The 17,350-nt window shown below is 39.0% G+C and overlaps 2 protein-coding genes across 2 annotated transcripts; both read left to right on the forward strand.

The window, feature by feature from the left end:
• Positions 1 to 10,386: 10,386 nt before the first annotated feature.
• Positions 10,387 to 13,372, forward strand: LOC144705741 (SWI/SNF complex component SNF12 homolog). Its single transcript, XM_078578536.1, has 2 exons — positions 10,387 to 12,226; positions 12,867 to 13,372. Exons 1-2 carry the CDS (start codon positions 10,782 to 10,784, stop codon positions 12,937 to 12,939), a joined length of 1,518 nt encoding a protein of 505 aa, XP_078434662.1. The 5' UTR covers positions 10,387 to 10,781; the 3' UTR covers positions 12,940 to 13,372.
• A 1,642-nt stretch (positions 13,373 to 15,014) lies between these two features.
• Positions 15,015 to 17,222, forward strand: LOC144706090 (Exostosin family protein). The gene is made up of 4 exons (XM_078578982.1): positions 15,015 to 15,567; positions 15,725 to 16,021; positions 16,106 to 16,201; positions 16,737 to 17,222. Exons 1-4 carry the CDS (start codon positions 15,082 to 15,084, stop codon positions 17,160 to 17,162), a joined length of 1,305 nt encoding a protein of 434 aa, XP_078435108.1. The 5' UTR covers positions 15,015 to 15,081; the 3' UTR covers positions 17,163 to 17,222.
• Positions 17,223 to 17,350: the final 128 nt, after the last annotated feature.

Below are 17,350 nucleotides of genomic sequence, written 5' to 3' on the forward strand. Positions count from 1 at the left end.
TTCATATTCCTCTAGGATCAATACATCTTCCTACTGCAGATCAACCTCCCTATTTATCTTTTGGACCTTAACAAGCACTAGAGATCCAAGGAACATGATAAGCCAGAAATAAGGGGTGAATTATCCAATTTTAATCCCTTATCGTTGTCAATTTCAGCTTATGCAATGAAATTTGTAAAACCCAAATCTTAAGATGTGTGATGATGAGTATATGGGTCGTCCAAGGGAAGCTAGTAGGGCAATTCAATTATTGATCCAATCGAGTTATCTGGCCCTAATTAGGGTTAATTTAATCTTCAGTGGGGATCAAATTACCCTCATTATATGAATAATTTTGAAAAAAGGGTAGAGGAGATGGGAAGAATATAAGAATTGAGGATTCTCTAAATTGACTTCTTTGATTTAATAAAAAAGATCAAAGGAGTCAAGTAGAGGGGTTAAGAAGACAATTCAGTGTTAATTTGTTTTGGGGGAACTAGCTATCCAAACTAACTCACTACTATCCCATAAACATAATTTATTATTGCCTAGAAATTAAACTCTTCTCTTTTTGTTACTTTTTGTTCTTAATGTGCAATTGGAACTATTATCTCAATTCAGTTATCACTCCTCTTAATCGTCGTAAGGGCTTGTACATGCCACTCAAGCCAAACGATTTAGAATTTCAGACTAAGACCAGGAAGAACAATCAAGAATTTCACTACAAATAATCCCAAATACACTAGAGTTCAAATAAAATTTGGTAAAAATACCAAATAAAGTAGATCCAGTTGTGAAAGAGCTCCCTCCAGATTAACCTCCTCAGCTCCAATTTCGGTTCTTATACTTCGGTTAAATGGTAAAAATTACCATTTACCCCTAATACTTAATTAATTTTGATCCATCGATGCAGGCTTGATCGGATTGATCAAACCATATAGATAGAAAGAGGAGGTCAAGATGAGAAAGCCCATAAAATTTGAGCTTAATTTGACTTTTGGATAAAGAGTAACTAATAAACGAATATTGATCAATCCTAGCCATTGGATCAATATTTCATTTATTCAATTAAATTTTGATTTACTCAATTGACTACTCAAATTCTGATTGGCCGGTGCCATTTGTATAGAGGTATGGCGGCTTCTCTCTTGGTGTTCCACATAACCCCCTATTGGAAATAAGAGAATAAAACACTACATTTGGATTTGCACTTACCTGTGTTTTTTTATCAAAGATGCCCACTCAGGCGTTGCCACACCACTTCCCATGTGTGCATATTTCTATGCACAGCCCTTGACCCAAGTGACTGTCAACCACATTAAATCCATCAAATTCTCTTCCGACAGACGAGATCTTGCCACATGGTGCGGCGATCTCACTTTCTTGAAATTTTGCGCAAAAGTCCCTACTTTTAGTCGCACGCACAAACTGATGCCGGCCCAAAATAGTTGTCAATAAGACTTTAAACAATTTTTTATTTTTATATTTACGCCTGCAGTGCTCACCGAGAGCTGTTTTAAGGGTATATTTGCAACCAAATTATAAAAAAATCCCTCCAACTTTAGAAATTGCTTAAAACTCCTATTTTCTTTATACCCTTTTTCTATTTAAGAATTCATTTCATTCTCAAATAAATTCCCAAAAAATTCAATAAAATGCAAAAAAATACTTGAAAATTCATAAATTCATCCTAAAATTCATTAACATTAAAATTATTTTTTAAACCTGTCATTTACGTTTAAATAAAATTATTCCAAGCTTAAATAAAATCCATTAAATTCATAAATTAACATAAAATTAGGGTAAAATCAGAATTCACTTGGAATATTAATTAACATATAAATATATGATTAGAACCCTATTTTAAACTCTTTAAATGGATAATAATGTGCTAATTACTTGAATTAGACAACAAATTTAAAGTGTTATCATATAGCCTCCTACTTGTGATTGCTTGTCACGTAGCAACATCTAGGTATTTTACCAAATTATCATTTTCATCCTGTTGGTCAAAGAAAACAAGTGTTAACCTGTTGGTAGACATCAATCACAAGCTGAGATGAAACATTGAATGACAATTTGAGTGTGAACCTTTTCGGGAATGTGGAATTCTCCTCTCTTTGGTTTCTATGCCTAGGTAGATGACAAGGGAGTGTATTTATCTTTAGGTATGATGCTATACCCCTAGGGTAATCTCACTGCACTCATTTTATACTGGCCTCACATCTCTCACAAGCAAGATCACTCTCTCTCGGGGTGGCGGCCACTTAGTACTTGTCTCTCCATTAACTTTCCTCCTACCCAAGAATAGAAGAAGCCAATTTCCTCCTACTTTCAAGAATAGAATATGGAAGATAACAACAAGAATATATGGTAGAATTTTTTCGATTTTGGTTTGAAGTATGGTAGTCTCATGAATGAGATACAGTAAGTGTTAACAATTGGATGAATTTATGGTCAAAGATAAAAGGTGATACCTAAAATAACCTACTCCCAAGATTTTAGAAGAAGTGGGGGAGATAGAAAAGATGTGACCAATATGACAATACATAAATACGGGTGTATTCATCAGATATTGAGTAGATTATAATGCAATACATATGACCATGAATGGAATACTATCATAAGAAATACATACACACAAAAACCCCCTTCTTTTCTCTCTCTCTCTCTCTCTCTCTCTCTTTTCTTTTTGAATAGAACAGGATGACACAAAACATTCCATCTTATACATGGTTTCTAAACATCTTATCACAACTAGGGATGAATGATATAGCAAAACATTGGTCAAGAGAGAAAAAAAACTGAGAAAAAATTACAGAAGAGTAAGATTGAGATAATGCAGAGCATGGATAGAAAAAGAGGCGAAGAGGCAATATTAGAGTGATATCATGGAAAGGAAGATAGACGTACCTGGGAGATAGATATATCCTCGGTAGTGGTAGTAAGAGTATTTATATTTGATGGTTAAGAGGGATTGAAAAGTGAAGAAGGGTTAGTATGAAGTGAATTTGGTAGAGGCAGAATTCAGTGAAAGGTGGATTAAGCTTGATGATGGGTAAGATGTAAAGTATGGGGGAACAATGAGGTTGGTGAAGACGATGTGTTCTGTGCATAGGACTTGGAGAATGACTCATTCCTCTCCTGAAATAAGATTAGGCTAGTGGTGGGATAAGACACATAAGCGGGATTGGTTAATTTGAGGTGATGGAGTGGGGAACCTACATTGCTCAAATTCAGACATTTTTCTACCTGAAGCATGCTCATGATCCACTCTAGGAGCTTAACTTCTCTACACATGTTCCCAAGCCAACGAATGAAAAATTTGATGAAGGTTGATTCTGGTTATGGGCACGTTCCATTGATGAAATATTCCCCAAAATTAAATGTGTACATCACAATTTTCCATATAAAATGAGCTCGCTTCCCCCCTCCTACTAGAAAAAGCATGATCCTGAATGCTGATTTGAACAAATAAAATAAAGGAAAGTTGAGAGAGAGGATGGAAAATAGTTGGGATGGAAGGTGTGGCTCACAGTTGATAGAATAAATATAAAGATACTAGATACATCGTGGCTGCATCATATGTCATAAATGCTCCAACTTGGTCAATAGCTGGGCAGCGTCCAGGGTCTTACTTGCATAATATAAAGCAGTGGGTTTCTTGTCCTTGCGTTGTCTCAAAACTGCCCCCACTGGATTAACTTGTAAGATAAGAGCAGTCACTAATACCTCTTTAATTAGATCAAAAGTCAACTTGGATTCATCTTTCGAAATAAGTTCTTTGTCTTTAGAGAAAAGCCAAGTGAGAGGTTTAGCTATTTTGAAAAAATCTTTAATAAAACTACAATAGAAGCCAGCGTGCCCCAAGAAGCCTCTAAGCTGCTTTAGGGTAGTGGCGAGTGGACAGTCCTTAATTATCGTGATCTTTTCCTTCTCCACTTCCAGTCCCTCCTTGCTGATATGGTGGCCTAGAACAATCTTGTTTTCCTTCCAAATAAAATGGGATATCTCCCAACTGAGCACTAACTTGTTTTCCTTCCAAATCTGTAACACCTTTTCTAATTTATATAAAAACCATTAAAATGATTATCCAAACACAGAAAAGTCATCAATGAAGACCTTTAAGCAGTTACCAATAAGCCCAAAAAACATAGCACTCATGCACCTTTGAAAGTTTGTGGGTGCATTACACGAGCCAAATGGCATTCTTCTAAAAGCAAGGGTTCCTAATGGACATGTGAATGTTGTCTTATCCTACTCAATTTTATAGATTCAAATTTTATTATAACCTGAATAACCATCCAAGAAACAATAGAAACTCTGTCCAGCTATCCGTTCTAGAATTTGGTCAATAAAAGGTAGAGGGTAGTGATATTTTTTAGTTTCTAAATTTAATTTTATGTAGTCAATACACACACTCAAACTTGAAGCTACCCTAGCCTGAATCTCTTCCCCATCTTAGTTTTTTTGGACAGTAATTCCTGTCTTTTTGGGCACTACATGAATTGGAATAACCCACTTACTATTGGAATAACCCTCAGCTTTGAGCCACTTGGTGATCTCTTTTGAAACAACATCATTCAAATAAGGATTGTGGCGTTGCTGATGTTGTACTGATGGCTTTGAACCTTCTTCAATAAAAATTCTATGCTGGCAAATATCAAGAATAATTACCTTTATATTTTCAATTGACCATCCAATGCAACTTTTATGCCTCAACAACACCTCAAAAATATTATTCTATTGCTCAATTGTAAGTGTCGATGATATAATAACCGGGTATGTTTTCCTTGGACCTAAAAAGGCATATTTCATATTGGAAGGAAGGGTTGTCAACTCTAACTCATTTGTGGGCATAGATGTATGATGACGAATGCTATCATGCTCCTTTTCTTCTCCTTCGTCATCTTCCTCCTCAAGGGTAATATTATCTACAACCAACACATCATAAATCATTTTTCTATGGATTCTCCATCATTATCTTCATCTTCTAAAGAGCATGTATAAATATCCTCTTGGCCACTCTCAGGACATTTCATCAATTGTGAGATTGGTAGTTCAACATCTTATTTTCCCATTCTCAACTTAATTTTTCCTTCATTCCAATCAGTGTTCACTCTTCCTGTAGCTAAAAATGGGCGTCCCAAAATAATAGGCTCATGGCTACTGTTCCTTGAGATTTTTACATCTACTATGATGAAATCCAATAGAAATGAGCGTTTATCGACTTTCATAACTATGTTCACCAATTGCCCACATGGTATTCGAATTGATTTATCCGCTATTTGCAATTCTAAATTTGCCAGTTTTAATTCTACAACTTTAAAAGTCTCAAATAGGACCTTAGGTATAATATTAACACTTGCCCCTGAATCAAGAAAAGCTTTGCAAAAATTTTCATCTCTAATTTCACATTTGATCACCAATCATTCAACGGGTTAATGATTGGTTGTCACCAATCATTATTGCTACTCTCATTCATCGTCATTCGATGAATTCAATGGTGACACCTGGCGTCACGAAATAAAATATTTAAAATAAGTTCTATAATTCATATTTAATAAACTAAAGGCCCAAAAATACAAATTAATAAATATTTTGACTTTGGAAAGTCATAGATTTCCGAATTTACTGTCAAAAAATTCCAGAAAAATCATATTCTAGCTCAAAAAATTATATTCTTCAAGCATTTACTGTCAGAAAAATCTCCAAAAATACATAAAAATTCAGAATATCATTCTAAAAATAAAATTAATCATTTTATGCTTGATAACATGGATATATAATTAATTTTAATGCTAATAAACATTTAAATATGGTCAGATATATAAATAAGATATTAATGTGCATGTCATATAAATCAGATACTAAAAGTGCATTTTATGCTTGATAACTGAATTGGGAATGCATGATTGATAAGCATGTTATCATAATTCAATTGATCAGTCCAATATAATGTATGCAATCATACATATAAAAACCCTGCTTTGGCATTAATATGTTTTGTATTATCTTCACTTCAGTAAAATATAAGGTTTCATCCATTGAAAATAATGTGCATGAAAATTAGTCCCAATTTTTTTTATAATAATAAAAACTGTGTATGAAAATGAGTGCCATGTTTTTTGGATTTTATTTGATTCTCTTCAAAAATTTAGAATTATTTATATATATAACTGAATTACTTTTGTGAATTTATATATGTAATATGATTTTGTCTCATTCAACGATTTATGGGCTTATTTTATTTGGAAAGAGAGTCAATGATTCACCATAATAGTCTGTGGGTTGTGAATATCAGATCAACGGGTCCTGTAGTGAGCTACTATGCAATCATACTAGCATTGTGTATTTTTTTAGCACTATTTGTTTGAAATGGACTATGTCATAGTGTATGAAAGAAAATGGAGAATACAATTGATATGTGCCCTGACTTAATCTGTCCATGAAAAAAGATTTACACAGTTGATATTGCACGATGATGTATCATGTGATATAACTTAAATGCAGGTTGAATGTATCGAGCTGATCCCAATAACTTTGGACTTGATATGTGGATACGATAAGCCATCACTCCTAAATAAAATCATATGATATATCTTCCAACATAAATAAACCGTTACCTTGTGAAAATAAAATATGAAAATTTAGGTTAAGTCCTTAAAATCTTGGAAATTGCACTAGTCCCAAATTTGTAATAACTTCGACTTAATAGTCTACTATATTTGTTATTAAATTATATTAAAACAATATAAAGTTGGGAATATTAATCATAAAATTTTTCATTTCATTATTCTTAGATGTATTAAAATGTGATACTGAATTGGAAATGTATGATTGATATGCATGTAATCAATAATCAATTTTGAATCATAAAATAGATTAAAACCAGATATAATCTTATATCAGTCTGTTTTTTTAAAATTTTTCATTCTAACATTTCTCACTCATAGAAGATTAAAACTAAGATTAGTATTGAAGCTAAATTGTTTTCCTTGAAAAAGAATGTAACTTCTAGAATCCATCCCAATCCAAAGTTGCGTAAATAACCAATTGAAAGACAAAAATGTCCATGGAATGATCCTAACTCATAGATACAAAAAAGTGAGCCTTTTGCGCTAATTTTGAGATATTACTTTAATGTGACATTAAACATTAAGCAACATTAAATTAATCTTGACAGAATCATCAGTAGATAATAATGAGTAACTAATATCATGATGTTTAGTGAAATATTTTTACAAATAAATTTATATTTTTTATCATAAATAATTTGGTAAACAAATTGCAAAGCTATTACTCTATAATAATGTATTGAGTTGATTACTTTTATTTTAATTTTTTTTTGAAAATTCATACTTAGTAGCAGAGTAGTTCAAGGATAATTAAATATAAACGGGAATAATTTAAATCCATACTTGCTGAGTTTCGGGATTGAAAGAAGAGTTAAAGCCTGGCTCTCATTCACAATATTTCCTAAAATTTGAACATTTTTTCTGTTTGTCAAGTAATATCATTTTAATATTGAATCGCATGTGATGATTATTTCACCATTTATTGACCATGATTATTTGACCAAGAATCTCATTTGAAGACTAGTTGACCAAATAGTGACTATGTTTCATAAACTGTTATCTAACTCCAGCATAAATATTTATCAATACCCTTCTTTAACTAGTAAATATCTTAGTCAAAGCTTAAATATTTATCAATACATATATCAATAGATACACAATTCATTACTATTTATAACATTATATTTTTCACTATGATGTATAAGGTTAATCCAATTGAACCTGAAATCCTAATTCATCATTTAATTAGTATATATGTGTAATGGGGATCACTTGAGAATACCGTATCCAATATCCCTACTACCCTGGCCATGGATTTGATGCCTTTTCTTCCATGAGTCAAACTCCTCTTACACTGAGGTGGACGATCCCATCTTAACCACTCAATCACCTTCGTATATTTCTTGCTACATTGGAGCTCAGACATGTTTGAATTTCTTGGTTAGAGAATCATCCATCTTTGTCAAAACATCTCAGCCCATACACGAGATGTCTTTGTTGTCTCAAGTTGAAGGACCACTTGCACAACATGATGTGAATCAATATGATGAACAGTTTTGTATACCATTTCGGGACTCATGTGAATTAATTTATCACCCACCATATACCCTCAGTGTCTCCGCACTAATGGCTAGGGGATTGAACATACTTGCCATTTGAATAGGACTAGATAGTGCTATTATATTTGGATAACTTGATGTCCATCTTGATTATCCAATGAAAATGAATATATTTAGCATTCAACTGAAGACTAGTGATTCCTGTAATATGATCTCAGCACAATTTTCTGAGTCATTGTACACATTAAGGGACTTCATTATAAACATTACATGAGAATAATAATGAACAAATATTTATTTCGATAATCTTAACTATATCATGGAAATATGGCTGGTTTGACAGATACATAATATCTATAATAAATCAATAAGCAAAAAATTCTCAAAGACATCTCTCAAAGGGAAGAAATATACTCTAGTTTATCCTTAAGGGGTAAAATTGATGTATTTGAATTAGATAAAATATGAGGAAAATCAAAATGAGTGGTATGGGACAGAAAAGACATGTCCCTTGCCCACGATGATAGAATATAAGATGTTAATAGTATATATATATATATATATATATTTAATAATTTAGCAGATATTAAAACACACAAATTTTGACATAATAATATATGGATCACAAATCAATTGCACATTCCTTGTCTCTGTAAATACATTATTGTTATAAATTTATTCATACAATGCATGTGCGATGCTTATAATCAAGTACTATTAAATAGGCAATAAACAGTGAATTATGATGAGATCATTATATATTGATCACTTAACTTCAAAAGGGCACGTGATATTTGTTAAGGACATCTTAATTGGGATGCTAAAAAATTTTCAATTCTCAGTCATATGATGGGTATGGCGGAGCCATCAGTGTAGAAATATAAATGATATTTAAGGAAATAATTCACTCAATTGATACAAATGATCTCCTTCATCGTATTATCCCTGTGTCAATCAGATTGATGCATGTTATAGTTGTCTAGGTAGTCCAAGCTTGTAACATTGCAGACATCTAGTGGATGGTCGGTTGTATTTTGATTGTGTACATCCAAATTTGAAAAGGACTTCAAAATGTCTCCAATTGGATGCAAAAACAAGTCCACAAAGGTGATTGTGTGATCAGGATGATATCATATGCCATGGAAGATGAAGTATCTAGCTGAGTTAATGAAAATTTTAGAGAAAGACTTCATCGATTACTCCCACACATATCAGTACTCAATAATAGTAGGTCCGATATAGTATAAATGGGTAATCTGCTAAAGGTTTCTACGCGACATCATCAGTATTATAAAGGAGTGATTAGGGAATGATGGTTTTGGTCTCAGTATCAGTTTTTGGCAAATTCCTATTCCTTTACCTAAACTTTGGCACGGCCTCGGTTCGGTCAGAGTTCGATTTTGGTTCAGTAAAACCTATAAGTTTGGTCACATGCTTCTGAAAAAAATCTTATTGAAAGTTTAAAAATCAAAGTCAAAATTTTGGTAAAAATACTAATTAAAAGAGTTCAATTTTTGGTAAAAATTTTGGTAAAAATAATGTACCAGCTAAAGATTCCATTTTTGTCATGGATTCACTATAGAATCAGTGGCAAAACTGTGTTTTGTGCACATTTAATATATTTATATTTGAATTTATGTATTTACATAGTTATAGATTTACATATTTACATATTCATAGATTTACATATTTATATGTTTAGATATTTAGCTATTTACAATTACATACCTAGGTGTTTACATTTTTGTGTAGTTATGTATTTGCATATTTACATATTCATGTCATTTGTGTATTTGTATATTTATGTTATTTTCATATTTACATTATTTGTCTATTTATGCAATTTGCGTATTTATGCTATTTACATTATTTGTCTATTTATGCTATTTTCATATTTATGTATTTCTTATATATGTTACTCTTTTCTTTATCAAATTTGAGTATTTATGTATTTTGTGTATATATGATTTATGTATTTAAGTCATTTTCATCTTTATGTATTTTTTGTATATGTTATTTGTGTATCTATCTTATTTCATATTTTTTAAAATGTTATTTGGATATACATTATTTGCCTAATGATGTTATTTCACTCCATGAAACTTTTTGCATATGTTATTTGCACATTTATCTTATTTTCATATTTATGTATTTTTTGTAAATGTCATTTACATATTTATATTATTTGAAGAAAAAAGTACGACAAGGCCCCATTCTGAGAACTCTCACTAATTTAGGAATCCATTCTTAAAACGCGTTCCCAGAAAGAGAATCGGCAGCGAGCGAGAAGTAAAAGCCTCGACTCCCACTCCTCGAATCCGCCAGTGAAAGCGCTCGTCTTCCCCTTCCCCGCTCCCTCTCTCCCTGGTCCATAGTCGCCGGCCTCCTCCCCTCCTTCGCTCCGCGCTCGCTCCGCAGCCATCGCCGAAAACCCCACTTCGCAGAGATGCCATCCACTCTCTCACTCGGGCGAAGTACGATTCCGTAGCATTTCTGATCGACGATCTCGACGAGCTCCGAAGAATCAATCAATCCTTCGTCGATTTCTGCGCTATCATCGGTGTTCATCAGCGCCGCCGAGAGATCAACAACACCGACATTCGGAACTCCGAAGCAGGTCCAATTCCACGGGCTAGGGTTAGGGTTAGGGTTTCCGGCCAATTCCATGGCGTCCAACAGCGGAAACACGCCAGGGCGGCCCATGGCCAGCCCAGGAGCGAGCCAGCCGGTGCAGCCGCAGGCCCCCGTCGCGTCGCCGTTCCAGAACCTCTTCCAGTCGCCGCTTCAATCGCAGATGCTCGGCCATGGCCACGCGCATCTCCTGGCTCAGAACCAGGCGCAGGCGCACAGCCCCTTCCAGGTTCGAATCCAGCCCCAATCCCAGACTTCTCCGCTGGGGATCGTCGCCGGAGCTTCTTCCTCGCCTTCGTTCTCGACGCCGAGCTCTCTGGGCGTGAAACGCCCGATCCAGAAGCCCCCCGTTCGGCCCCCCGTGCCCCCCGCGGCCACCATGAGCCCCATCTTCAAGACCGCCGAGCTCACCCCGGCCGCCCGAAGAAAGAAGCAGAAGCTCCCCGAGAAGCAGCTCCCCGACCGCGTCGCCGCCCTCCTCCCCGAGTCCGCCATCTACACCCAGCTCTTGGAATTCGAAGCTCGCGTCGACGCTGCCCTCTCCAGGAAGAAGATCGACGTGCAAGACGCCCTCAAATACCCTCCCTGCTCGCAGAAAACTCTCAGAGTCTACATCTTCAACACCGCCGACCCTCCTTCCTGGTCGCTGAAGATCGTCGGCCGGATTCTGGAAGAAGGGTCGGATCCCGACGCCAAATCGAGCCATCTCTACCCCAAATTCTCCGCTTTCTTCAAAAGGGTAACTGTGAATCTGGACCCCAATCTCTACCCAGAGAACCCCACCGTGGTCTGGGAGAACGCTCGCTCCTCCGCGCCCCAAGAAGGGTTCGAGATCAAGAGAAAGGGCGACAAGGAGTTCGTCGCCGGAATCCGCCTCGAGATGAACCATGTTCCAGAGAAATTCAAGCTCTCGCCGGCTCTCCAAGAAGTTCTTGGAATCGAGGTGGACACTCGGGCGAGGATTACAGCCGGGATTTGGCACTACGTCAAGGCGAGGAAGCTGCAAAACCCCAGCGATCCTTCCTTCTTCTCCTGCGATCCGCCTCTCAGGAAGGTTTTCGGCGAAGAAAAGATGAAGTTTTCGTTCGTCTCGCAGAAGATTTCTCAACACTTGTCTCCTCCTCCGCCGATTCACTTGGAACATCATGTCAAGCTCTCTGGGAATGGCGCAGTCGGCAACGCTTGCTATGATATTCTTGTGGATGTGCCCTTCCCGTTGCACAGGGAGATGGCCACTTTTCTGATGAGCACGGAGAAACACAAGGAGATTGAGCAGTGCGACGAGCTTATCTGCGCGTCGATAAAGAAGATCCATGAGCATCGCAGGAGACGGGCGTTTTTTCTTGGGTTCAGCCAGTCGCCGGTGGATTTTATTAACGCTCTGATAGCTTCCCAGAGCAGAGATTTGAAGCTTGTTGCAGGCGAAGCTAACCGGAACGCCGAGAGGGAACGGCGTTCTGATTTCTACAACCAGCCTTGGTAAATCCTTTTTTTTCTAACTTTTTTTGTATTATTATTCATTTTTTCTGCGTGTTTTTTCGTGGGTTGACGCTGTTTGGTTTCACGCGATAGAATACATTGATTTTTTTTGAGAAAGGCTCTTTCTGGTTTTCGTGCGTACAAACCGCAGGTTGATTGATTATCTTCTGTTTCTGGTAGAATATTCCTTTTCTGTGTAATTTTGTCTGAAATTGACGGATCCTGGGCTTCAATCATAAAATAAATTGTATCATAGGGTATCATCCTGGGCTTTATTCATAGAAACGTAGGCTATCATTGGTAGAGTTGTTCAGCGATTGATTATTTCTAGGCATTCATTTGTGTTCAAAACGCTGACTTAACCCATGGTAAATCTTTTGCTTTTGATCAGGTTTTCTTTTTATTTTGCAATTATTTCTGGGCTTTATGCGTATTTTGAAATTGGCTCTTTTTGGGTCTCACGCGAACAAAAGGTTTCCATTTATAGAATTTGTTCAAGGATTTAAGAATGTCAAGGCTTTCCTAAGAATAAAAAACATGGAATTAGTTTCTTAAAAACAATGGAGTTATCGTTTATAAATTTATCTTTTTTCACCCAATTTTCAGAGATTTACTCATCTTTGTTTTGATGTTGTATCAGGGTGGAAGATGCCGTCATTCGGTATCTGAATCGAAAGCCTGCGCCGGGTAGCGAACCGGCTGGGAACGCGTGATTATTTTAGACGATGGGAAGTTTTCGATATCTCTAATTCTCTATATCTAACGGCTTCAATATTTCCGGCTGCATTCTCAAACTTTATTAACCCCAGCCATTTTTTCTAAAGTTTCCTCCATTAGCAATTTAGCGTGGCCTCCGTTTCGCTGTTTTTTTACGCCGCGGTCGCCCATAATAAAAGATTTTCTGTGTGTGGTCTTATCAGTCAGTGTATACAGTGCTGTTCTCCGAATTGCCGCCGTTTGGACGAGGACGTTAAGACGAGGACGATGACGAGGACGTTAAGATGAGGACGAGGGCGAGGACGTTATAGCGAGGACTCACTAACTAGTCATATTCCAGTGATTAAAGGTTTTCTAAATATTCATAAATAAGCTTATGTATCATTGACGAAATTAACACCCAAAAATTTAGTTAATCAGTTGGCATAAGTTGATCCAATACCAACTGGATAATACCCCTAACTCTAAATGAAATCACATTAGCCTTTTAATACCATAATCTTCCTAATGCTTGACGCATGTACGACTGATGCAGGTAGGATGACTAGGATAGGATAGGCTAACTCAATTAGGGATGAATACAAAACGATCAACTTTGATCATTGAAATCTGGTGAAAATGTTGATTGGTGCAGCCCCTTTTCTCAGTCGAGGGTGGGAGTACTGTCTTACAACCATCGTGGTGAAAACAGGGCTCCAAATCCAATATCTCTAACTGTCGATCATGAGAAGATTCAAACCTATTCAACTAAGTCCGACGGTGGTGGAAAAAACACATGAAAAACACTGGACAAGTAATACCGACACCAAAAAGGGAAGAATAGACCTTTGGCACAAGAGTATTGCGAAGAGTCGATGCAGAAAATTGTCGACGCGTCGTTGGCGAGAGCGAACGACGTGCACTTCAACAGGATGTCGCTAATCCAACTGCACGGTCAGTTGACGGGGGGTCAAGGGGGGAGTCGGCCCCTTGCGGGGTTCGGGGCAGTGCCTCAAAACCTAAACGGTAAACGGGGCGCGAAGTTGCAGAACGAGGGGTTTGAAGCACGTTGTTGCAGAATGCGGGGGGGCCGAGTGGGCGAGCCGATGCAGAATGCGGGTGGCCGCGTGGGCAGGCGGCTGCGCGGCGACCGTGTGGACAGGTGGCTGCGCGGCGGCCGCGTGCGCGGGCAGCGACCGGAAGGCTGCGCGGGCAGCATCCGGAAGGCTGCACAGGCAGCGGCTTGCGGGAGGCTGCGCGGGGTGGCAGCTGTGTGCGATAGTTGTGCTGATGCGGCTATGCAAAATGACCGTGTGGGACGACGATACTAGTGTGGAGGCCTCCGCTCGATGGCGGTAGGGGCGGCTAGTAGCGGCGACGTCGCATCAGAGAGGAGACTAGGGCAAATTCCTCTTAGAAGAAAACTTCAATTTCAAAAGAAAATCACGAAGTAATTCAGTACAGCATTGGCCTGTGTATTGGCCTTAGAGGAAAGAGAAATTTTAAAATAACTTTTAAATTCAAATCTAATTTAAATGATGCTCGGATCCCCAGTCCGAAGTTGACGTCGGCGACGTGTCATGACACGGGGCGTCTCCTACGGTAGTGGTGTCACATACGATGATAGTGTGTGGTCGGGTGCGTCACCATTGCCATTTCCAGTCACATAAGCCTTTTATTTCTATGATCGTTTTAAATTATATTATCCTATTTAATCATTTTAAATGAATGATTTCCATATTTGAAGCATTCTTGACTGTATTCGATAATGTTATCCGATCACAACCATATTCATCTTCGTAATCCACTTAATAATTTCTTGACTATATCCGATATCGTCATCACACATTATCGATGACTCAGTCGTCCTCGTCTACGGTCTGTGGTTTGGATGCCGATGACGAATTCATCGTCCTGATAACTGTGTAGAACGATAACAAGTCTTCATCGTCAACGTCATCTTCTACATACCTAGAGCTTCGTCCCGTCCCGTCCCGGCGTGCAGACTCGGACGGGATCGGCCTTCGTAGATTGCGGACGGGACGGGGTTTCCCGTCCCCCGTTATAATTAAACATACAGCGGCGATATTTCCTACTTTGTACTATACCACAGGGCAGAGGCGAGGAGAGAGGGAGGGAGTGAGGGGAAGGAAGATCGGATGGAGCTGTTGACGAGGACTGTGGTGGCGTCCATGGTAATCGTCGCGGGGATCGTCTTCCTCGTCGTCGTCCTCCATCCGCAAGATCTCGGCTTCCAGTTCGCCGATTTCTCCCCCAAAACGAAACCTCCACCGACCGAGATCCGTTGTCGCGCGGCCCCTCTCAAGGTATATATGTACGATCTCCCGCGAAGATTCAACGTCGGGATGCTGGAACAGAGCCGAGAGATCAGCGGCGAGGTCGGCCCCGTGGATCGGGAATCGCTGCCCGCCTGGCCGCAGAATTCGGGCCTGAAGAAACAGCACAGCGTCGAGTATTGGCTGATGGCGTCGTTGCTGGCCGAGGAAGGCCAATTCGAGGCGGTTAGGGTTGTAAACGGCGACGAAGCGGAGTTCTTCTTCGTCCCTTTCTTCTCCTCTCTCAGCTTCAACACCCACGGCCGCAACATGACCGATCCTGACACCATGATCGACCGCCAATTGCAGGTAATTCGAAGTTTTAACCTCAATTTCATCAATTTTTGCGAAACCCTTGTCAAATATGTGACTCAACTTCACATTTCAATTCAAATTAAACAGAGTGACTTGATTTTAATTCGTATTCTGCATCAGGTTTAAAGGGTTCATTTGAATTCGTCTGCAGGAGGATCTCTTGAACCTGTTAAGAAGCTCCCGCTATTGGCAGCGATCTGGAGGGAGAGATCACGTAATTCCCATGCACCACCCGAATGCTTTCAGGTTTCTCCGCCAGCAGGTGAATACTTCTATTCTGGTGGTTGCAGACTTTGGGCGATATCCCAGGAGCTTGTCCTCGCTTGCAAAGGACGTTGTAGCCCCGTATGTACATATGGTTGATTCCTTTGTAGATGACGACCCCCCCGACCCCTTCTCTTCCCGCCCGACACTCCTCTTCTTTCGAGGAAGAACAGTGAGGAAAGATGTGCGTATGCTGTAACGTTGTGTTCTTTTCTCTGACGCACTGCCATGCTATCTTTTGATGGCAATTCTGTTTGTTTTGATGTAGGAAGGAATCGTGCGTTCGAAATTGGCCAAGATTTTGAAAGGCGTTGATGGAGTTCATTTCGAAGAAAGTCTCGCCACTGGTGAAGGCATCAAAGCGGTACATGCATCTTTTTTCTCAGTTTTCATTTTTAATCTATATATATTTTCTCTACCTCGTGGAGTAAGAATTCGAAAACCAAACGTTTAGCGGTAGGAAATTAATGGAAAGGAACGTATTTTTCTCGCATATTAAGCGACCCCACAAAGCGGATGACATTAGACCAATACTTGTCAAATGATGATGAGATTCGCAGTTCATACGATACAATTGAAGTGCAAAACTCTCTTCGAACCTCAGCTGAATATTTTGAGCATGACAAACCGATTTGCCACATCATGTCTTGCTGTAAGTCTGACAATATAACATTAAGGAAACATCACATTAATTTCCTTATCACGTTCCTAAAAGGGAATTGCATGATAAAACTAGAATGTTGTGCATGATGGGTATGACTCTTGTTAGATTCAAGTGCTTACCAACTGTGCCGAAAGATAAAACTTGAATCTACTAATTCTCAGTAAGATCATTTTTCTGTCAACCAGTACTATTCTATCATTAGCATTCTGAGTGTGACAAAACTGTTTTAATGCAGTCAACATTGGGAATGAGGTCGTCCAAGTTCTGCCTGCACCCAGCGGGGGACACACCCTCCTCATGCAGACTGTTTGATGCCGTCATCAGCCACTGCGTTCCGGTCATCGTCAGCGACCGGATCGAGCTCCCCTTCGAGGACGAGCTCGACTACCAGGAATTCTGTATATTCTTCTCTGTTCAAGAGGCTCTCCAGCCGGGTCTCATGGTTGACCAATTGACTCGGGTCCCCCGGACCCGCTGGACCCGAATGTGGCGGCGGCTCAAGGAAATCGCGCCGCTCTTCGAGTACCAGTACCCTCCCAGAGAGGATGATGCTGTGAGCATGCTCTGGAGACAGATCAGGAACAAGCTTCCCGCGGTCAAGCTCGCCGTCCACCGTAACCGCCGCCTGAAGCTTCCTGATTGGTGGAGACGACGAAGATGACGTCAACCTCCGTTGCTTGATCACCAATACCAAATACCTCAATTCTTCTTCTTTTTGCAAGACCGTTGACTTTTGCGGTTTGTCCCCCAAATGGGCCGACCGCGTGGGCCAAACAACGTGTCCAAAACGTCTGCTTGCGGGGTTCAGTCAACGCTCATGCAAGACAATTCCACGGCACTGAGTCAAAT

This window comes from Wolffia australiana, chromosome 7, assembly GCF_029677425.1.
Source record: "Wolffia australiana isolate 7733 chromosome 7, ASM2967742v1".
NCBI classification, from domain to species: Eukaryota; Viridiplantae; Streptophyta; class Magnoliopsida; order Alismatales; family Araceae; genus Wolffia; species Wolffia australiana.

Coding starts and splice junctions, on each gene's coding strand:
- LOC144705741 (XM_078578536.1), top strand. CDS start 10,782: ATGGCGTCCAACAGCGGAAACACGCCAGGGCGGCCCATGGCCAGCCCA. Junction 12,227..12,866: donor GATTTCTACAACCAGCCTTG/GTAAATCCTTTT, acceptor ATGTTGTATCAG/GGTGGAAGATGCCGTCATTC.
- LOC144706090 (XM_078578982.1), top strand. CDS start 15,082: ATGGAGCTGTTGACGAGGACTGTGGTGGCGTCCATGGTAATCGTCGCG. Junction 16,022..16,105: donor GAAGAACAGTGAGGAAAGAT/GTGCGTATGCTG, acceptor GTTTTGATGTAG/GAAGGAATCGTGCGTTCGAA. Junction 16,202..16,736: donor CTGGTGAAGGCATCAAAGCG/GTACATGCATCT, acceptor GTTTTAATGCAG/TCAACATTGGGAATGAGGTC.